The sequence below is a fragment of the Cygnus olor genome, chromosome 5 (assembly GCF_009769625.2).
Source record: "Cygnus olor isolate bCygOlo1 chromosome 5, bCygOlo1.pri.v2, whole genome shotgun sequence".
Classification (NCBI taxonomy): domain Eukaryota; kingdom Metazoa; phylum Chordata; class Aves; order Anseriformes; family Anatidae; genus Cygnus; species Cygnus olor.
This window is the reverse complement of record NC_049173.1, coordinates 30,944,852-30,964,287: the sequence shown is the minus strand read 5'-3', so window position 1 is coordinate 30,964,287 and position 19,436 is coordinate 30,944,852. Positions and strand designations below refer to the sequence as shown.

General features: G+C 42.6%; 1 protein-coding gene across 1 annotated transcript; it reads right to left on the bottom strand.

Moving 5' to 3' along the window:
- Nucleotides 1–7,829: 7,829 nt before the first annotated feature.
- Nucleotides 7,830–15,357, bottom strand: GATD1 (glutamine amidotransferase like class 1 domain containing 1). The gene is made up of 8 exons (XM_040559287.1): nt 15,215–15,357; nt 14,793–14,869; nt 14,303–14,408; nt 13,741–13,848; nt 13,228–13,322; nt 10,896–10,989; nt 8,961–9,072; nt 7,830–8,526 (listed from the first exon to the last, which is right to left on the bottom strand). The coding sequence occupies exons 1-8, from the start codon at nt 15,309–15,311 to the stop codon at nt 8,523–8,525; spliced, it is 693 nt and encodes a 230-aa protein (XP_040415221.1). The 5' UTR covers nt 15,312–15,357; the 3' UTR covers nt 7,830–8,522.
- Between the last annotated feature and the right edge of the window lie 4,079 nt (nt 15,358–19,436).

Below are 19,436 nucleotides of genomic sequence, written 5' to 3'. Positions count from 1 at the left end.
TGGGAGGCGGGGGGGAATCATCTATTATCTCCTTCCCCGCTTCCCATTTGTCATAAGGAAACATTTCTTCCTATTCCTTTGAAAAACATGAATTTACTTCAGCCACACAATAAGGAAAGAAACATTTACAGATCTCTGCACTACATGTAAAGCTGTAGGTTGGTTCCCTGCTGCCCCTCAACAGCAGGGTGGGCAATTTCTGCTGAAACCCAAAACAACTGCCTGCTCCTCTGAGCTGCAGCAAGAACACCAGATCAGGACTGGAAACATTCATAATAAGATCAAGCAGCTGAGTTTGGCTATCTTCCAGTTCCAAACCACAAATGAGGTCTTAACAGTAGTAATCATGAATCATAGCATCTTTTGGGATGTAAGTGACCTTTAAGGATCATCTAGTCTAACTACTAGACCGTCTGTGGCAGGGTCACCTCCCACCACACCAGGTTACCCAAAGCCCCATCCAACCTGGCCTTGAGCACTTCCAGGGATGGGGCATCCACAGCTTCTCTGAGCTCCCATCTCATCACCCTCAGAGTAAAGAGAAGAACAGTAACAGTAATTTCCCCACACACACGCCTGAGAGTGTTACTCAAGGAAAAAAAAATATTACTACCCTTTAAAATGCAGCTCAGGTCATAGGACCCCATTAACACACATCCAGAAGCAGCAAGATCAGACATCTCCAAGCTCAGACACAGACGAGACTGTGTTTGCCTTCACATAAAAGCACGGGGCAGAACCCAAGGAAACAGATTTTGTAAAGTTGTCCTCTAGCCCAGTGGGCCTTGTACGTGACTTCACAGCCTGGAGGTAAAACACATTTTGCAAAAAACCTGGATAAGTCCCTCAGCCTGGTTCAACCTGAGTTTAAAAGACAGGGTCTGAAACATCTAGAGCAGTAGCCTATGCAAAGCAGGAAGATAAAGCACAAAACAGAAGCACAGCACTTTCTGTAGGTAGCTCAGATTGTTTCACAATAGCCCCTTTCACCTGTTTCTGGAGTTTTGTTAAATTTCTCAATAACTTAATTGTGGAAACACCTACTCCTCATTTCCCAACCAAAGCAACACAGCTCTTGGGAGGGGAAGGGGAAAAAAAAAAAAAAAAAAAAAAAAAAAAAACAAACAACCACAGATAATTAATAGCATGCCACCCCCCTTGCACTTAACTCACATCAAGCCATAACTAGAAGACCACAAACAATTATTTTAAGACCAAAAACATATATTCAACCCTCCACCCTAAACCAGTTCAAGATCTTCACATCCTTCTTCCAGCTTTGTTTAGTCTATAGGCTAATCTCACCTCAAGACACACAAAAACCATAAGCATGAGTTCAGGAAAGAAAGGATTTATAAAAATTACAAACTGCAGAGGGAAAGGAGCACATGTTGCCCCACTCTAACTGCTGCTTTTTCCCCCCAAAGTTCTCCAGAACTGCCCTCCTACATACAACTTGAATGCCTGGGGCCATGATGGGGACACTGCAAGGTGTCTCTACGTGCTTGAGGAGGAACTTGGTTCCACTTTCTGCAAGAAATACCCCTTCTTCCTCCTGGGCGAGGCAAGTGCCCTGTGCCCTCACACTACCAGCAGAGCCACAGGACATGGAACCTTGTGCAGCTGAGGGAGAGCTGCCCAGGGCCAGCATCAGTATTCAGGCACTTACAATTGCTCAAAAGACAGTAATTGCAGTAGCAGGGGAAGAGAAGGCAGGAAAAACATGCACACAGAGCACCCTTGCCCTCACAATCTTTTTCAGGTTTCATTCATCTCTCCCATGGTCACATCTGAACCCAGTTTACAAACTCCTTCTAGCAACTGCCTAGGTCTCTATAACCTCATTAGATTAAGAAACTGAGGGTTGATGTCTCTCAGAAAAGCTTTTAGCTATCACAGTCATAACAACAAGCCTAGAAATGCTGAAACTCACCCTCCAGACACAGCCAGCATGGACAAAAAACAGGGGACAAATCCCAAAAACCAATATGCATACTTTAAAACTTGAATTAAAAATTATTAAACTTTATTAAACTGACCCAGAACCAGTGACACTTCCCAGACACATAAACCAAAACTTCCCCAAAGCCTTTGCAAACTTTTAGGGCAGTAAAAGCTCCCTTAAAAACCCGCTCTACACCTAAGCCCAATTACCAGTGTTCCCCAGATGATGGACTTCACCTGGGCTTCCCCAGCCCCACACCAGAAGAGTCAGCACAAAGGGCTGAGATCAGTCTTCTGCCTGACAAAATTTTGCACTGTGCCCTCCTCCAAGTGCTTTTAGTCCAAGTGATAGAGCACCACAAACTCCACATACATGTAAGGTTGTAGTTTTCCCTGGGAGATGGTCAGGGAGAGAGACCCCATGCTTCAAACAAATAGGCATTTCTCTGGGCTGGGCTTGTCTCGAGGAGGGACAAGACAATCAACCACGCCAATAATGCAGTGATGGTGCAGAGGTTATCCTTGGGCAAATCCACATCTGCATTTATGGACACCTCCTGCAACTGCAGGGAGAATGCAAATATGCCCCACAAGTCTGATGGCATGCCAAGCTGGACAAAGCTGTACTTTCTGTCCTTCATTCCCGAACTCTGAGAGGAAACAGTGCCGTAACTCCCTATACATGTGGGTCTGGCTCATGCAGTGGGATACTGAAAGTGTCTGTGCATAGAGATCCTGAGTCCTGGATCATTGCTGCAAGAGAAAAGCATTTGTTAAAGTTACAGAGCCTCCAACAGCAGCAGGCTTTGCTCAGGCAAGTACCTAAGCAAGGGATCTAAAAGGGCATTTTAAGCTTTTATTTTCACTGTAGTTCTTAGGCAGGGAAATAAATGGTAGAAATATAATTAAAAAAAAAAAAAGACCCCAGTAAAAAGGAAATTTTGTTTAACAGACTGTGCAGACATTTTAGCTTGGGAGCACAGAATACAGCTGGCAAGTGAATGATTTCTGATTTGCTCACAGAATTGAAAAAAATCACATAAAACAATAAAAACCATGAGAAAATAAATTTGGGGCTTACTATAAGCAGGCTAAATGGAATTAAACATCCAAAATTCCTTTTGTTTGGGATCAAATATAACATTTTGTCTCCCAGCTTTTTCTGCAGCCTTTAAAATATTTGTTAGTATAAAAAGAAAATATAAAATTTAATTTCAGTGATTTTGCATCTTCTTGGATAAATAAAAAGACTTTCCATGTTCAGCACAATTTAGCTTCGCTTTAGCCATGTGGAAGTAAAAGGATCAGGAACCTTTGGAGGTACAAGCCAGCTGAAGCAGCAACTTAAAGGGCAAAATGCAAGAAGAAACTACTGCGCTCTGAGGAGCCTTAGAGTATGATTTTTTACCTTACAATATTATCCTATCCAATATTTTTATATGGATTTGGCTACTTTTATAGTAGAACATGATAGAACAGAGATTTGGCTGCACAACTCTTTCTGCTTAGACCAACGTACATGCAGAGGCTCCCCCAAGGATACCCAAATTCATCTTGAAACTGAGGTACACTGAGTAGGTTTTTCCTCCTGACAATTTCTGCTTAGGTAACACTAATGATAGTCTCAAAAACAAACAAACAAACTAAAAGTATTCTTCTTACTTTTGTTTCTCCTTTCATTCTCTGTTTGTATATTTTTCATAAAATTAATTACACATAGCTCATGAATTTGCTTTATCTGTATTGCGTGCCTTCATTAGCAGGTGAAATCATCTGTTACCATGAAAGCTTCTCTCTGCGAGGCAGGGTCTGCAAACTTTCATGATTTCCCAGCTGACACCTAGAGGCCAGGCCAGTGCTTCTGCTCTGTCTTCCTTCTGGTCCAGGAAAGCTGTGCTGTAACATACAATGGGATGGGCTCAGAAGGGACATATCCCATGGAACTGATAGCTGAGGATTTCCCAAGGAAAGTATTGATGCAGACAGCCAGGCTTTAGATGCAGGAGATTCACCCATACAATGCCTCAGGAGCAGAACGGAGGGAGGCTAACACTCCTCTGTTCCTCTGCAGTTCACTCTAACAGGCAAATGCATCCCCAAGTACATTTGGTTTGCGTGTCACATCAATTGACAATCTCAGGCCTACAAGCAAGAGGAGAAAAGCTGTGCATAAAAGCAAAAAAACACAGAAGCCTACTTTTATATAAGGAAATACTGCCAAGGCTGTGGGGGAAAAAATCAGCCCTTTACTAGGCCAGCTACAGGATCCTGGGAAGTTTATTTATTAAAGTAGCTGAAATAGAAAACTCCGTGTTATTAACATTATCAGTTATGAACAAGAGGCTTCAAAATAGTCTAACAGATATACATCTCTAACACTCATAGAATCATAGAATATCCCGAGTTGGAAGGGACCCATAAGGATCAAGTCCAACTCCTTAAGAAAAGCCGGAATGGTCTGACTGCAGGTCCATTTAGCTCAGCATCCTGCCTCCAAACACGGCCAGTAGCTGCTGAGGAAGCTCTACAGAGCAAAGAGAACACCTTTGTGCTTTTCTTCCCGGTGGAAAAGGCAGTGGAGGACTGCTCCTTTGGGATCAGAAGACCTGCATTTCTTCTGAAATCAAAACTGAGCAGCAGGGCCTGCAGGTGACCCCACCAGGCTTCTGTGTGCTGTGTGGCCGCTGCACCATCAGGGTGAGGGCTGTCAAGGGCCACGGCATGCCCTGCTGCTCAGTTTTGATATCAGCATAATGGAACAAAGCTTATGATCTAACCTGTACAATTTTGGGTTTGCTTTACCCCTGGGGTCTAACTTATAGTCTGGGATCAGATGTGTTTGGATCATGCAGGGTACCTGCAAAGGAGTCTGTGACTTGTCTTGGAAAGTTCACACAATCGCAGCACCCTCCTGACAAAATTGCCTTAGGAGATGTAGCATTTCTAGAAAGCAGAGGGGACACTTGCCTTGCTACAAACTGCATCACCCAGTTGCAGCCTGATGCTCAGCCTGGCATCCCGTTGCACTGATGACCGGGGATGTTGTGCACAAGGAAGAAATTCAGCCTCATCTCTGCAGTGCCCTCGCAGCACAAGCCCTGTTCCCTCATTCTCAGGGATACATGGCTCCAGTTTCGCTGGAGTTTGATCTAGGAGATCAAGGGGCCAGAGCAAACCCACAAGCAGACCGAAGGAGCTCCTCAGACTCACCTTAGGTGGCAGCACAGCTGTTTAAATCTTACTCGATTGCCCAAGATTAGACATGAGCAACTTGAAAGAATTGGACACGATTTGGAGTTGGCCCTTGGCTTTACATAAAGAAAAAGGGCAAGGTGGAGAAAAATGGAGAAAAAGTGTTTAGCAACAGCCTGTTCCACGTGGGGATAAGTCCTAGCAAGGAAAGCATGGAGGGTAGCACCAATGAACGAGGCACCGGAAGATGACAACTATTGAGGCTTTCATGACAAGAAGGATTTCTAACTATACCACCCTCATCCTCCTAAGAAAGGAAGGAGCATGGGGCAGCAGACCCTCTGGTTATAAATTAGTAGAGAGCCACGGGTACAGCTTGCTGCATATAGATTAATGTATAATCCAGCATTAACATGCATTTCATGCTAGCGTAGTGCTGGGTAGCGTCGCAGCTTTTTGCCTCTCTTTCAGCTGTATGCCACTTGCCCAGCCCAGGTACACAGACTGGGAACTGACAAGAGGAAAGTAACATTTTTGTACTTGGTGTTTGGGGATGGAGCTTGCTGGTGGCAGAGGAGGAATGTGAAGGTTTGTGTGGAGCAGCACCACCACCTTGTGGGATGCTGCAACATCCCAGGCAGTCCTTTCCACCGTTCATGTCTAGCTTGACATTAAACAGCTACACATTTTCTACTTCAATTCCATCTTTCGAAAAAAAAAAAAAAGCTCAGTTGGAAGGGACCTACAAAGATCATCCATGCCAACCACCTGACCTCTTCAGGACTACCCAAAACTTAAAGCATATTATTGAGGGCATCATCCAAAAGCCTCTTGAACACTGACAGGAATTACGCCTCTCTAGGAAGCCTGTTCCAGTGTTTGACCACTCTCACAGTAAAGAAATTTTGCTTCATATCCATCCTGACCAGCACCTCCCTCTCCACCTCCACTCCTCAGAAAGCTGCAGAGAGCAATGAGGTCTCCTCTGAGCCTCCTTTTCTGCAGACTGGAGGATTCAAATGTCCTCAGAGGTCATGCCTTCTGGCCCTATTACCAGCTTTGTTGCCCTCCTCTGCACACTTTCAAGGACCTTAACATCTTTTTTTACATTGTGGAGCCCAGAAGCACACACACTGTTTATGGTGAGGCCATGCCACTGTTAAACACAGCAATAAAAATAATCTTTTTTCCAATCCTTGGCCAAAATTGGTCACATCATTTGTTTACGTTCTCATACAATCATTGCTGCTAATTGTTCACCATTTCTCAATGAAATCGCAGAAGATGACTATGCTATCCCACCACCCACGTGACAGGGGTGTTTTATCAAAATCATTCTGTTTTGGTAGAAGCTGAGCCACATCCACACAGCCAGGATCCTTCCTTCCTCACCATCCCCCATTAGAAAACTGTAGACACAGGAGTACACACATCCCCTCTCCAGCCACTTTCTGCTGGATTGCATTGGATCATGCAATTCTTCCTCTTTTTCAGAAGCAGCTTCAACACCAGGGACCATTTAGATTGAGGAGATAATGTGGAAGAATGAAAATAGACACCAACTCTTCCATATGTTCTCACAGGGCAAGAAGGAAGCATTGCAAAAATCTAAAGGCAATGTACTTTGTACTTCAGTGTACTTCCTGATATTGGCACAAACAAGGCAATTTCAACAGGTCCTGGCTGCTAGGAAAGAACATACAATGGAATTGATCAGAACCTGCAGTGGTCTGAACACTGCTTCTTCACCTGGCAGCTTCTTGATGAGACTGGACAGAAATTTTCTTAAGAAAACAGGACACAGGGTAGTCAGGACAGATGGTAGTCACCAGTATTCCATTTTTACAGGTAAGCAATGAAAGGTGTAATGATTTTGGCAAAGGTGCATGGAAGCAGTCTGAAAGGTACCAGAGACATGTAGCTTCTCAGTTTCTCCTGGAAAGATTTTCTTTGCAGCTGCAGTCAGGGGCTAGATGAAGAGGGGCAAAGCTCTCATCTTAGGAGCCACAGAAGTTGCATCTACCTCCTCTAGGATCCTGAAAACCTGACTCCAGCCCCTGTTAAGTTCCCTACACAGAAGCTCAGGCAATCTATGTTGGGGAGCTTCACTTATTTAAATAAAATATCTGGGGACAAGGTCTCCTTGCTGTAGCTTTGCAATGTTCAACACAAAATTACCTTAACTCCAAATACTTCTGCAATACAAATACAAGAAAGTTTTCCACATCATTTCACCACATAGCCCACTGGAAATCCAGATGGAAATTATGTCCTGGTGGTGACAGAGGTTAAATCCCTGAGAAGGCTTGTCAGAAACAAAGATTTAAGCTACCAGATCTACAAATATTCTTATGCATATTCCTTTCCATGCTCAACTTCAAGTCACACCTGCTGCTCAGAAAGAAAGAAAGCCAGATTTGATCTGTTTGTTGCTCACAAGATGTGATCCATATTATCTACTACACTTTTTCCTTTGTCTGTAAAATTCCAGCAACAACTGCAATGTACTTGCCAGAGAGAAATATTTCAACCATTGAAAAGAACAAAAAATGTAACACGCCACAAAGCAGAACAGCTAACAGAAGACCATTTAAAAAATCAGCTGAGATGACATTTTAAACAAGCCCATTAATGTGAACATACAAGGCAACAAAACAAGGACACATCATGCCAACAGTAGCACTACAGCAAAATGTCTTCAAACAAACGACTCTGCTTTATTCAGTTTAGCTATACATTTTGCATTCCATTCTAAGGATACATGAACACCACAGATATTTAAAGTTCGGACAGTAACTTTGTGACCTACCAACAGAAAGGTAAGAACACATGAAATTGCATTTCACTGAAGCACTAGATGTAGACTTTTATATTTGAACCACAAATGCCAGATGATTCCCTAATGTTCAAGTGCTCTTTGGAGTAGAATTACTAATGATCAGTATAATGCCAGCCTCGAGAAGGGTCTTCAGCTTCACCAAATCATACTCATGGCCACGGATCTTTTTTTTAAAAGATAGTTTCCCACAACTTTAAGTTAATGGTCTAGAGAGAAGCAATAAAAAGATGTAGTAACACAAATGCAAGGTGGTTTCATAATTGCTTCTGAAGTGTGATGCACTTCCAAGTTTTCTTATTCACAACCTTCATCCATTCAGTGTGTGCAAAACCTGACATTGCCACTTCAATGTCAGTGGCTTCATAGTCCAGGATAGAAATTTAAAGACATGTTTTATCCAGTTAACAGGCAAGAAAATCCTTAGCCTGCTGGCTCTTCATCCATTCTGTTTGCAAAGAGACCTGCTCTTTCATTTCTTGCTGAATGAAACATCCAAACATGACATGACTTGCTAGTCCACAGCCAGGAAGGGGCTTCTAACACCCTTTCACCTGAAGGAAAGAATATTTTTGTGGTTAAGTGTTCTTCTGAGAAGACGAAAGACAGTCAAATAGCCAAGCTCTTACCAAAGAATAGAAATCTGTTCGTTTCCAGAATCCTACAATACAGCTGACTAAATGCTAACTTGCGAAAACATAAAAAACAGATGTTTCCCTTAACAGAAATATTTAGCAAAGCCTACTCTGTTTTACACCACCAGCCTCGATGGATAGCTGTGTACTTCCCAACCCATTTTTAACTTTTATTTAAATACTCACAAATGCTTTTTTACCAAAAGACTTATCAGACTGAACAGACAGATCAAGCAAAGACAACATGCACTTCAGCAGCCAGAGAAAAAGAATTGTCTAGGGGACAAGATTGCTGAAAGCAAAGGATGCTTTGACACTACCTGGTCTTGTTCTCATTTCCCATATGGCCTCACCTGACATTGCAAAGCATAAGAAGATTCTGGACCGCTGGAAGAGTGGAATTCTCATTCTGTCCTGTCACAAGGTGCCTGTCCAGCACAACATGTACAGCATCTGGCTTGCTGGCTACATACAAGAGGAGAAAAACAACAAGCATTACGTTAGCGGACACTATTTCAGTTTCAGTATTTCATCTCATAGAACTCTAATGCACAAGACCAGGATTTCCTGGGTGACAGACGTGCTGAACTATAACCCCAACAGACAGACAACATCAAGCCCCCAGTCCTGAATTTCAGAGGACTTTCTAGTGGTAAGACAGCAACACTGGTCCCTTAATTCAAATAACACCAGATGGGTAAATAGCATATATCAAGAGATTTTCCTAACACAAGCCTTAGAGAAAACTTTAAGTTCTAATTGCCTTGTATAAACTCTTCTTATGCAAGACATCAAAGCTGTGATCATGATGCTACAGAGAACCTTCAGGAAAACACTTTATGGTCAATTATAATTCTGATGTGTTAATTGTTCAGTACTCCAAGCAGTACTTTTAGGTTACTTCATTCCAGACAGAACCCTTATTTTGTCAGTAATAACCAATTCACTTTCTCCTCCGCCCCTCCCAGCCTCTTACTGACCTAAGCATAGCAAAGTGCCTTCAAACCACACATGCTTCTTTTGCTTCATTTGTCAACGCCTCTTCAGCCAAATACACGACATAACATACCACTGAAACAACAACTTTTAAACTGGTAGTACTGAACCAATTATGCAGAAGGAGGTAGCAGCAGCTTATTCAAAAAGCATAAAGATGTCATTTTAAGCACACACAGTCTGATGGCAGCATGGACTGAAGAGGATTAAGCAAAAAGTATACATCAATTTGATAAGTGTGGCATTTCTTTTTTCTTGTCAGTGGAAAAATAGATATGCAGCATTAGGATCCTGGTTCTACACCACATATGTAATATCTAATCCAGCCACTTCAAATTGTATCAGTTCAATGGCTGGCATTATTCTGTTAAATAAAGGCTGACTTAAATACCATAGACATCTCATTAACTTTAAGTGCATACTCAAACTAGCAAAATAGGAGACTAAACAGCTGCAAACCAAATAATGGTTGTAAATGCTGTAAATGGTTCTGTTCTTTAATTCTCCCCATAGCTCTTCAGTACTGAAAGACAGCAGCTTGTAAAGGGAAATTACATGTTTCCCTGCACATCCAGAAATACTCTAGAGAAAGAAGGGACATGTTTAAATGGATCTTTCCTCTCACGCAGTACAGAACTTTGTGTTTAGCAGTTTGAAAGGCAAACTTCTACATTTTTACTACTAATAAAATTAGTAGTAATGAAAAAACCTACAAAACCAGATTCACCATCAAGTATTTTATTCAAAGCTAGAGGACAACTGATCAGAATAACCAGAAGTATTCAGTATACTGCCTCTGGCTTTCAATAAGACAGATTTGCTTAAAAGAGCCAGACCCTATGACTTAACCTCTCCCACCGCAGCACATGCTCCCTGCTGTGTAGCCAGGAAGCAGCTGCAGCACACTGCCTTCATACAGACGTCTCCCTGCAGGTATGGGCTGTGTAGCTGCAGATCAGTGGAAACTCTCCTGCAGACACTCTCCCCTGCAGTATGTGTTCCGTCTTCACAGCAAGATAAGCTACCTCACGCTTACCATAGGTTAAAAAAGTATGTATGGACAGCCACGTAGATAACATGCTCTACTGTACTGCCCTATTTATCCACATGCAGTATTTCACAGCACTTATTCATCTTTTCAAATCCACTAGGGTATTCAGTTATATCTGAAATGAGAACGCAAGATTAAATATCACACCAAAGTCCCGTTCACCTGTGTAAAATGGGTATACAGACATTAATTTCCAGCACGTGACCATGAAATGAAGTGCTGGACAATGGGGGTGACGTACCGCTAAATGTAGCTCCAGAATCTTTCACAAAGTCTTCCACAATAATGGATAAACTGGCAAAATTAGGCTGCCTTATTAGTTCATACACAGAGGGCTGAAAAAGATCAAAAAGAAATAATTCTTGCTTTTATAGAAAATAAGCCAGGCAAAACTGTCATTTTTTTCTGTTTCCACTACCATCCTCCCAGCTGTACATAGAAAATGCAACAGAAACAAAGCAGAAAACTAGATGACCACAGACAGCTTCTACAGACTTTCTATAGGGAGCACACTGAAGATTCCCATGTGAGAAAAAGAAAGTGACAACTCATTTTTTGCAGATCAGCTGAAGGGTTCCTGAATTCAAGCCATCAAAGAGACCTGCACTGTATACATTTGATATTTAAACACTTCTTATTTAACTAGAATAGCTAAGCAACATCTCTAAGATGTCATGTCTATGATTCTCTCTCTCCCCTCAGTTGTGAAGCTTTCCAAGAACTAACACAGCATCATACTTTGCAATTGCATTTTTTAAATTCCACTTGATTCAATTTCCAAACTACTAGTTTGAGCTTCTTTAAAATATTCTGAACTAGAAAGTATAAGGTGATAAGATACTGGCCACCATAGGAATTGAATTCGATGTTATCATCATTACAGGAAAAGAAAACACCTTGCATCCACAGAACAGACAGAATTGCAAACTAATTTAAAAAAAAAAGATCTTGAAACACTGCTGCAGAGCTGTAATGCATCATCCCACACAGCAAGTCTGCTGGAGTACGCTAGATCTTGATATCAGGAAGCATTCAATTTTTATCTCAAGATTAGTGTCCCAAATAAGAAGCTATTGCAGCTGGATATTCTCAGCATCGAGTTTGCTTACTTAACCATACCAACTGCTTTAAAGCAGAAACAAAAATATATCTGTTCCATATTTTGAAGGCACTTTGAGGTATTAGTAAAGAGAAAGCATCCCAACAGAGTCAAGGAAAAACACTGAGAACTCCTGCATCATCATACAGTGACACCAGAAACAAGTCAAGACCTTGATATAAGTGTTAGGAAACCTTCTTGCCCAGTAGCAGACAAGCCTGATCTTCAGGTCATCAACGTCTAGAGGTGCTGATATTCAAACATTCAGTCCTCAAACCTAAGACGTGTTTACTCTCAACTAAAACCTAATCTTGCAGCACTGATCATTTACCTTGAAGCTACGCATGTACCAATTTTGCAACACCACTAGCCAATATTTCTAGTACAAGTGGTTTTCAGGAAGCTACCCTGTGGATAAGCCATTCAAAACAGGATAAAAGAACATCATGTATCTGCACTGAGGTGAGTGTGGTATAGATCAGATATTTAACTACGTAGAGGGTGCAGGCCTGGGCACTGAACAGCATGCATGCAATTAACTTCATAAAAGCACAAGACCTGCTTAGATGTTCAGCACTGAAATGTACATATGGAACATTTAGAGTGTCACTTGTGGAGTCCAAATAACATTACTCCATTACTGGGAGCTGAATATGAGAAACAGCTTAAATGAAGAGAAGAAAAATTAGAAGTATTTGGTTGACATTTTATACAGGAAGAAAAAAGTTGAATTTTACAGTTTCCAGACCAACTATAGCTAGCCCACATCATGCCTCTTATTTAAGAAGCTTCATCATAGACTGTAATACCAAATACAAGCACATCAGGACACTATGATAGCTTTTGAGTCCCATAAACTTAATTTGGGTGTAAATTTTCAACTCTAGAAGTAATACTATATAGGCTTGCATTACCTTGGTGCACAGGTGTAACTGCCCTATAAGTGGCCTGTAAGGTCAGAGATAAGGCAGTACAGTAGATAAAGCATCAGCATCTGCATACTTTGTACAAACTAGCTTTTAACTAAGAAACAGCTAAACACCTTCCTCCTCAACCCCTGAAACTCTCTACCCATTAAAACAATGGAGCACCTTGAGAAATAAAGTCTACCTCCAGCATTTGTGTAACAGAAAAAAGTAATTCTTAAGAGCTCTCAGCTATTAAACCAAAGAGCTGCAGCAGCCATTTCCAGCATCCTATAGACTCAAGTTTATAGAACAGTGGGAAGGAAAACATGTGACAGCTGAAGTGAGACAATCCCTTTTTGCATGGTATTGGGACCCCTTGCCAATGATAACTCTCCACACCTTGAATGTAAACTAAGCATACCAAGCTGGTAACTTACATGTGTAGGAAGTTCTAGGATAAGACCAGAAACATTGGCACCATCACCTCAAGTCACAGACCCCTGGACAGGTAGAGAGCCTCATAACAGAAAAAGACCCCACACAAGTCAGATGAAAGCTCAACCTACCCCTGTTAGACTGTATCCCTGAAAAACCCAGGATTTATCCTCATTGGTGGCACAACATAATGCTGCAACACCGTGTCCAATCGCACAGATAGGCTCTAGAGAAAAAAAAAATCAAAGCATATTTGAGAAGTTGTGAACATCTGCAAATAGCCAAAAGCCTTGATCTACTGGGGCCTTAATGACTACTCTGATACATCCCACATCTCACTCTGAACCTTCAGCCCTACTGACTTGGAGGGAGCAATTTCTGCATCATTGAGGAGAGAACCTTCTTCTTACAAAAGACATTCCAAAGCTACTGTTATTATTTTTATAATTTGCACAAAGATAGTACTTTTTAAGAGAAGAGACATTTTTCTAAAATAGCTCTTCCAGTTCGGTATGCTGCAACACTCTACAACTACTATGTAAATAATTCCCCAGAACAAGTCATTGCAAGACTGTTACCTTGCAACAATAGCAAGGTAGCATGGATTACTTGATTTAATAAAATATCTAATGATGTTCACTTACTATCCTCAGTGCTGAAATGCTGCAGTATCTTGGCCAGGTACCCGCTGTTTGCAAGGTCAGTCACAGCCCCCGGACAGTTTGGAATCAGCAATGCATGGTATCTAGCACCTAGTAAGAAGGAACAGAAACTAACTGTAATACAAATTTAAAAATTGACCATAAATCCATTTCAGATTTGACAAATTTAGGACATCATCACATAAGTCACTCAACCTTCACAAACTGGAAGAACTAAGGAAACTACAAGATCCATGTGGAGTAGAGAAAAAGAGGTGGTTCTTAGAACAGAGAACACAAGTTTTTAATGAGACATTCTTACCTACGCAAAGCTTAAAAGCACTGTCTGCTAGCTTCTACTTTAGGAAAACGTTTACTTCAAAAATTAATAATATGTAATATACTACAGAATAGTAAGAGGGAATTACCAATGTAAGATCAGTAAAAATAAACTGTACTTGCCACAGCTTCCTCTTAAAACGCAAGGTTTTATGCCTTCTAACATGAAGAAGCATATTTCCCTCATAAATAGAAATGAGGCACCAGCCAACAGCGAAGACCTTACCATCAATTGACTCCAGCTTGGCAGGGCTTGCATACGACTTCATACGGAAGTCCTGTATCCAGCGCATGTTGCTCTCATTCACATCCACAAAATCAATTGACTTCCCCTAGTGGAAACATGGTTCAAAGACTGTGGTTAGTATCACTGCAGACTTCTGCTACATTTCTTAACAGATAAGAATATAGGATTTTGAGAGACTTCAGTTCTCAAAATCCTTAAGTTTTCAAGTTTTTCCATTGAAGTGATTCTCAAATACTCATCTGGCCACTCATTGTTAAGAGCGGATACCGAACAGAGAAGTTCAGAACCATACTATGGCATGCTCACATTCAGGTTCAATATTAAGAAGCCAGCAGTAAAAAGAATCGTACCTTAATCTGTAAGCAAATAAAACATCTTGAAGAAAAGAAATGAGCGTACTTCTCCCTTGTCAATTAAGGTATCAATTGGTTTCAGGCTGAAATCACAACAACTGCCCATTTTTACTTACCCCAGGAGTGGCGACTTGCAGATTAAAAGCAGAGCTGGTCAGCGTAAAGCAGTGAAGGAAGGACTGGGCTGACACACCTGGAAAACAGGAGCCCAGCGATTTAAGGAAAGCACATCTGTGTTTTAGCATCCACGACACCAGCACGCTTCACCTAGCAAGGCGCAAAGACTTGGGTTTCCCTGCTCATCCTAAAAGCTCTCCAGAATTTCAGAGAGTTATTTTAAGACAAAAGCACAGCCTTCTACGGGGAGAAATAAGGATGCGAGCACCGCGTCCCTGCGGGTTGGGGTGCAACAAGGAGGGGAAGGAGGGCAGAAGGGAAGGCGCTCGTTTCCCCCAGGCGTGCCTGGGAAGCCCAGGGAGGGGAGAGGGGGTGCGTAGCCCCCGGACGAAGAGGAGGAGGGGGCCCGGCGGCCTCTCACCGGCAGCGGCAGCGCTGGCGACGATGAGGCAGGTGGGCTTGCCGAGCCGCTCCGACATGGCGGAGCCGGGCGGCGGGGGCGGTGGCCGTCTCCTCATGCGGCCCGGCCGCGCATGCGCAGGGAGGAGAAGAAGAGGGAGCGGCCGTGAGGGGAGCAGCCATGAGCGGCCCGCGGCGCCTTTTAAACCCTCCGGCCCGCCGCCCCCGCACCCTGCGGTGGATGCCCCCTGTATTTCCCCTCGTAGTCAGCGCTGTGTAGGTTTTAGTGCTTCTCCTCATCGGGTTTTGTGTGGAAGTTGGGCTTTCTGTGCTAGTTTTATACCCCCCTCCCAATTGATATTGACTGAAGGCATGTGCTGGCCACCCCACGCTGGAGAAGGGGAAGGCAGTGTCAGCGTGTTGGAAATGAAAAAGCAAATGTTAATGTTGCAATGTCAGCAAATGTTGAGTGCCCAGCTGAGAGGCCGTGGCCTGCTGAGATGCTGGGTTCCCCACCTTGCTCCAACTTCTGAAATCCCTCCTCAGCAGGCTGAGTACTGAAAGCTTCCCCGTGAAGCCCCATGAACATGGGTTTCTGACACAGGAGATAAGAAGGAACTAAATAAAGCCATCCAAACCTTCTTGAAAGTGTCCTTCCCAACCTTCATCTCTCTTTCAGATCAAATTAATTGTGTTTACTCTTGATTTTTAATGACTAATATTATTCCTCAAGAAAAACATTCATTTATTGCAGATGTCATTGCTTTTGGCTCTATGGGTCACTGGAAGAATTGTGATTTTTTTGCCAGCCTTGTTTAGTTTCTGGATCTACATTTTTCATCTCTGTGGTAATTTAATAGGTTTACGTCTTGATGTTTGCTAGAGCACTATAAACAAACAATGCCATTACAAAATGGTAGGTATAAATGAAGACAATACAATTCTGCCATTATTTTTTTGTTTATTTATTTGAAGAGACCTGATATCCAGCCAGATTTCCTAAAGGAAATAAAGATCACGCCATCCTACTGTCTGCTTGTCCGTCTGTCCAATCACCTGCCCGTCAGTCTCCTTTCCTCTCTAAAAGCGCATTCTGAACGGCAGACTGCTTAATTGCAGAGACACCTGGATGCTCTTCTCTCTTTGCTCCAGCTTAGCTACCAGAACAAGATTAAAACCAAGCAAAACTCAAAGCGTACCTTGCACTATTCAGTTTAGCCACCTTGTGGAGGGAGGTTGGTGACACTCCAGCAGCCTTAGCCTTTATGGCACTGAGCATTAGATTTATGCTCCTTATTCCTTACTTGTGAGTCCATTTTATTTTATTTTCTAAATCCAAGAGCAGAAAGCAACTGCTGTCTCAAATCCTGCTCCATCAGCTCTTAGCATCCTCCCTAGACTGTCCAAAATACAAAGCATTGGAGGACTTTACAATGATTGAAAGTGAAGACGTAGAGAAAGAAAAAAATGCATGTGAGAGCCTCAGTTCCTAGGAAATTAAACTATATAGTGATGTCTTAATACTTGGTCACTGCTCAGTAGGTGCCAGCATCTCAGCTTTACCAGAGCACATGCTGGTAGGTTATGTAAATGCTCTTCTGTTGGTTTCTCTTCCAGCAAGCACTGGATGAAATTTGCAGTCTCTCTGTCTGCTTATTTTGGGAGGGTAACAAGCATGAGTACTAACTAGCACTGCAGTAGGATAACAAGGACAATAAAAATTATTTGCTACCTCATGCAGACTGTTCAGTTTGGTAGAGCCTGGATGTTTCAGTTAAGTTAGCTGAGTGCTTCCTCTTTGAACCTGGTCTGGTAAAACATAACCACAGTGTTTCTTGTTTAGAGTGCAGTGATTTGGAATCACACCATGTTGTTTGGCTAAATGAGGGCTAGAATTGAAAGGAGTGGGGAAAAGCAGTGTATAGGTTAAGATAATTGTAAACATTTCCTCTGCTTTTCATACTTTTTAAATTTCTGTTAACATGTGCAGGGAAAAAGGTGGGGGAAAACGAGGAAGGATGGATGGGGGCTATCTAAGACGCGTCTGTGTGCAGACGTGCCTTGCATTCCATAGGGCATTTGCAAATAAGCTACATCACAGCCGTGCCCACCTGCTGGGACACTCAGGACTGAGCAAGAACATTTCTGGGAAATGCTTTCGCTCACTGTAAATTTGCCAATGATGTTGCTGCCTTCCTTGGCAGTCATAAGCCATTTTTGTTTGAAGGAGGCACAACAGAAAGATGCCTAGACCATTCTCCCTCCTCTCCCTCAAGCAAGCGGCTCCATTTCATGTCCAAGGAGGACGGTTTGTGCAGGCACCTCCACTGATTCCAAACTATTGGGAAACCTTCCATGCTGGAGCATCACCTGCTGTCACGCCATCCCTGCTGCCTTCCCTGTCACGGCTGCACACCCTCTTCTGCTAAGAGGAGATGGGCTGGCCTTCGCTGGCCAGAGGATGCATTTCCCCAGCCTAGGGACTGAAGAGGAGCCTCAGCTCCTTTGCAGTGATGATCTCACGCAGTACGTGTAGGGCAGGGCAGGTTTCCACCCCTGCCCGGACGGCTCTGCACTTCCTCACTGTCCCAGTATATGTGATGCTTTACACATCCTAGCTGGAGGGCCAGGAATCCACCCATCCCAGGTCCTCAGATTCAGGACTCAGACTCAGACAAGAATTTATTTATGCTTCTGCTTTTATGAATATTAAGACAAGCTAAAAACCTGAGCCCTCATCTGTGTTTCTGCAGCAAGAATCACAGGCAATTAAAGCTTTGGCAACTAAAGGCTGCCCTTTTCTCCTGGCCCCAAGGGGTTTACAATGAGGGATTTTGTCTTCCCAGTTCTTGCGGGATTCACTTCCAAAAGCCTGCAGATATCTGCAGAGCCCCTGTTTGGAGCTAGCGTGTAGCGTGATGGCCGCTATTCGCAGTGACGTGTACTGCCAAACCTCCTCCCCTCTCGTCAGACATGGACACCAGCCAGATGCTCGTTTTACTCCTCATGACGATGGACAATCCCAGGGCAACTTAAAAACAAAACCAAGCAAATCAGAGAGTTTATTTGGTGGGGAGAGCATTTCATACTGCAGCAAAGGCTGGAGACCAGCCTGCAGAATGGGGATCATTGGAATCAGGAGGTGTTTCCTGGGTGGCTCTGAAGAAGTCATTTAGCTGTTCTACACCTCATCTCTCTCTGGGAATAATAAAATAATCTTTCTTTGCCTACCTTCCTTGGGTAGGCTGGCATTGATTCGGAGCAAGGACTGCCCTACATTGTGGTTCTTACTGGGATCTCTAATCCTAGCAAATATTCAGCCTGCAGGAAACATGGTCACAGCTGAGGAGTGAGAGGAAGGATAGCCATTTTCACTCACACACCACATACACAAAGATGCTCACATGAGGAATTATTCAATATATCTATATGTATATATAGATATCTATATATAGTTTATTTCTCACAATCCTGGTAAGAGTTACAGGTGTATTGGGAATCATTTACAGTTTCACAGCATATGGAGTGGCCATACAGCTTCTGATGTGAGTAACATACAGTGTGTAGAGAGCACACATTTCCAACCCATCCACCCACCACTCATACAATGGGTTTTCAAAGCTAATACTAGATTCAGCTACGTAGAAAGCCTGGAAAATGTTAGGGTACAGCGTTGGGTGTCATACAACACTGTCAGTCACAATGGGACAAGCTAAACTACTTTAATTTTCAATCTAGTATTTCTAGTCTACCTGCATTATTGCATTTATACGCTTTTTTTTTTAAGTCAAAGTAAATAGAATACTATATGGGAAAGGAAAAATTCTTGACTATTTTAAGGTTTGAGCTGCAGCCCATACAAAGTGTCCATAGAAGCATAGACAAGATTATAAATTCAACAAGGTATAAATTAGCTCTATAGCTTTGAGTGTAGGTAGGTGTCCATTTCCCTCCAGGAAATGTATCTAGCAGCATATTGTTTTTGTAAGAAAATAATTAAAAAAAAAAAACAAAAAACGAAACAATAACAACCAAAAAAACCAACAAACCTGTATGTTGAACACAGGTAAATATGTGTAAGTGACAAGCAGGTCTGTTTGTACAGGGAAGAAATCAAGATGTCACTTGAAAATTAATATCAATTGGAAAACATTTCCAGGGGCTAACACAAAACCCACCAAAGATGCTGGAAAGATGCCGGTGGCTTCCAGCCTAGCAGCAGGCATGTCCTTGCTGCTCGTGGT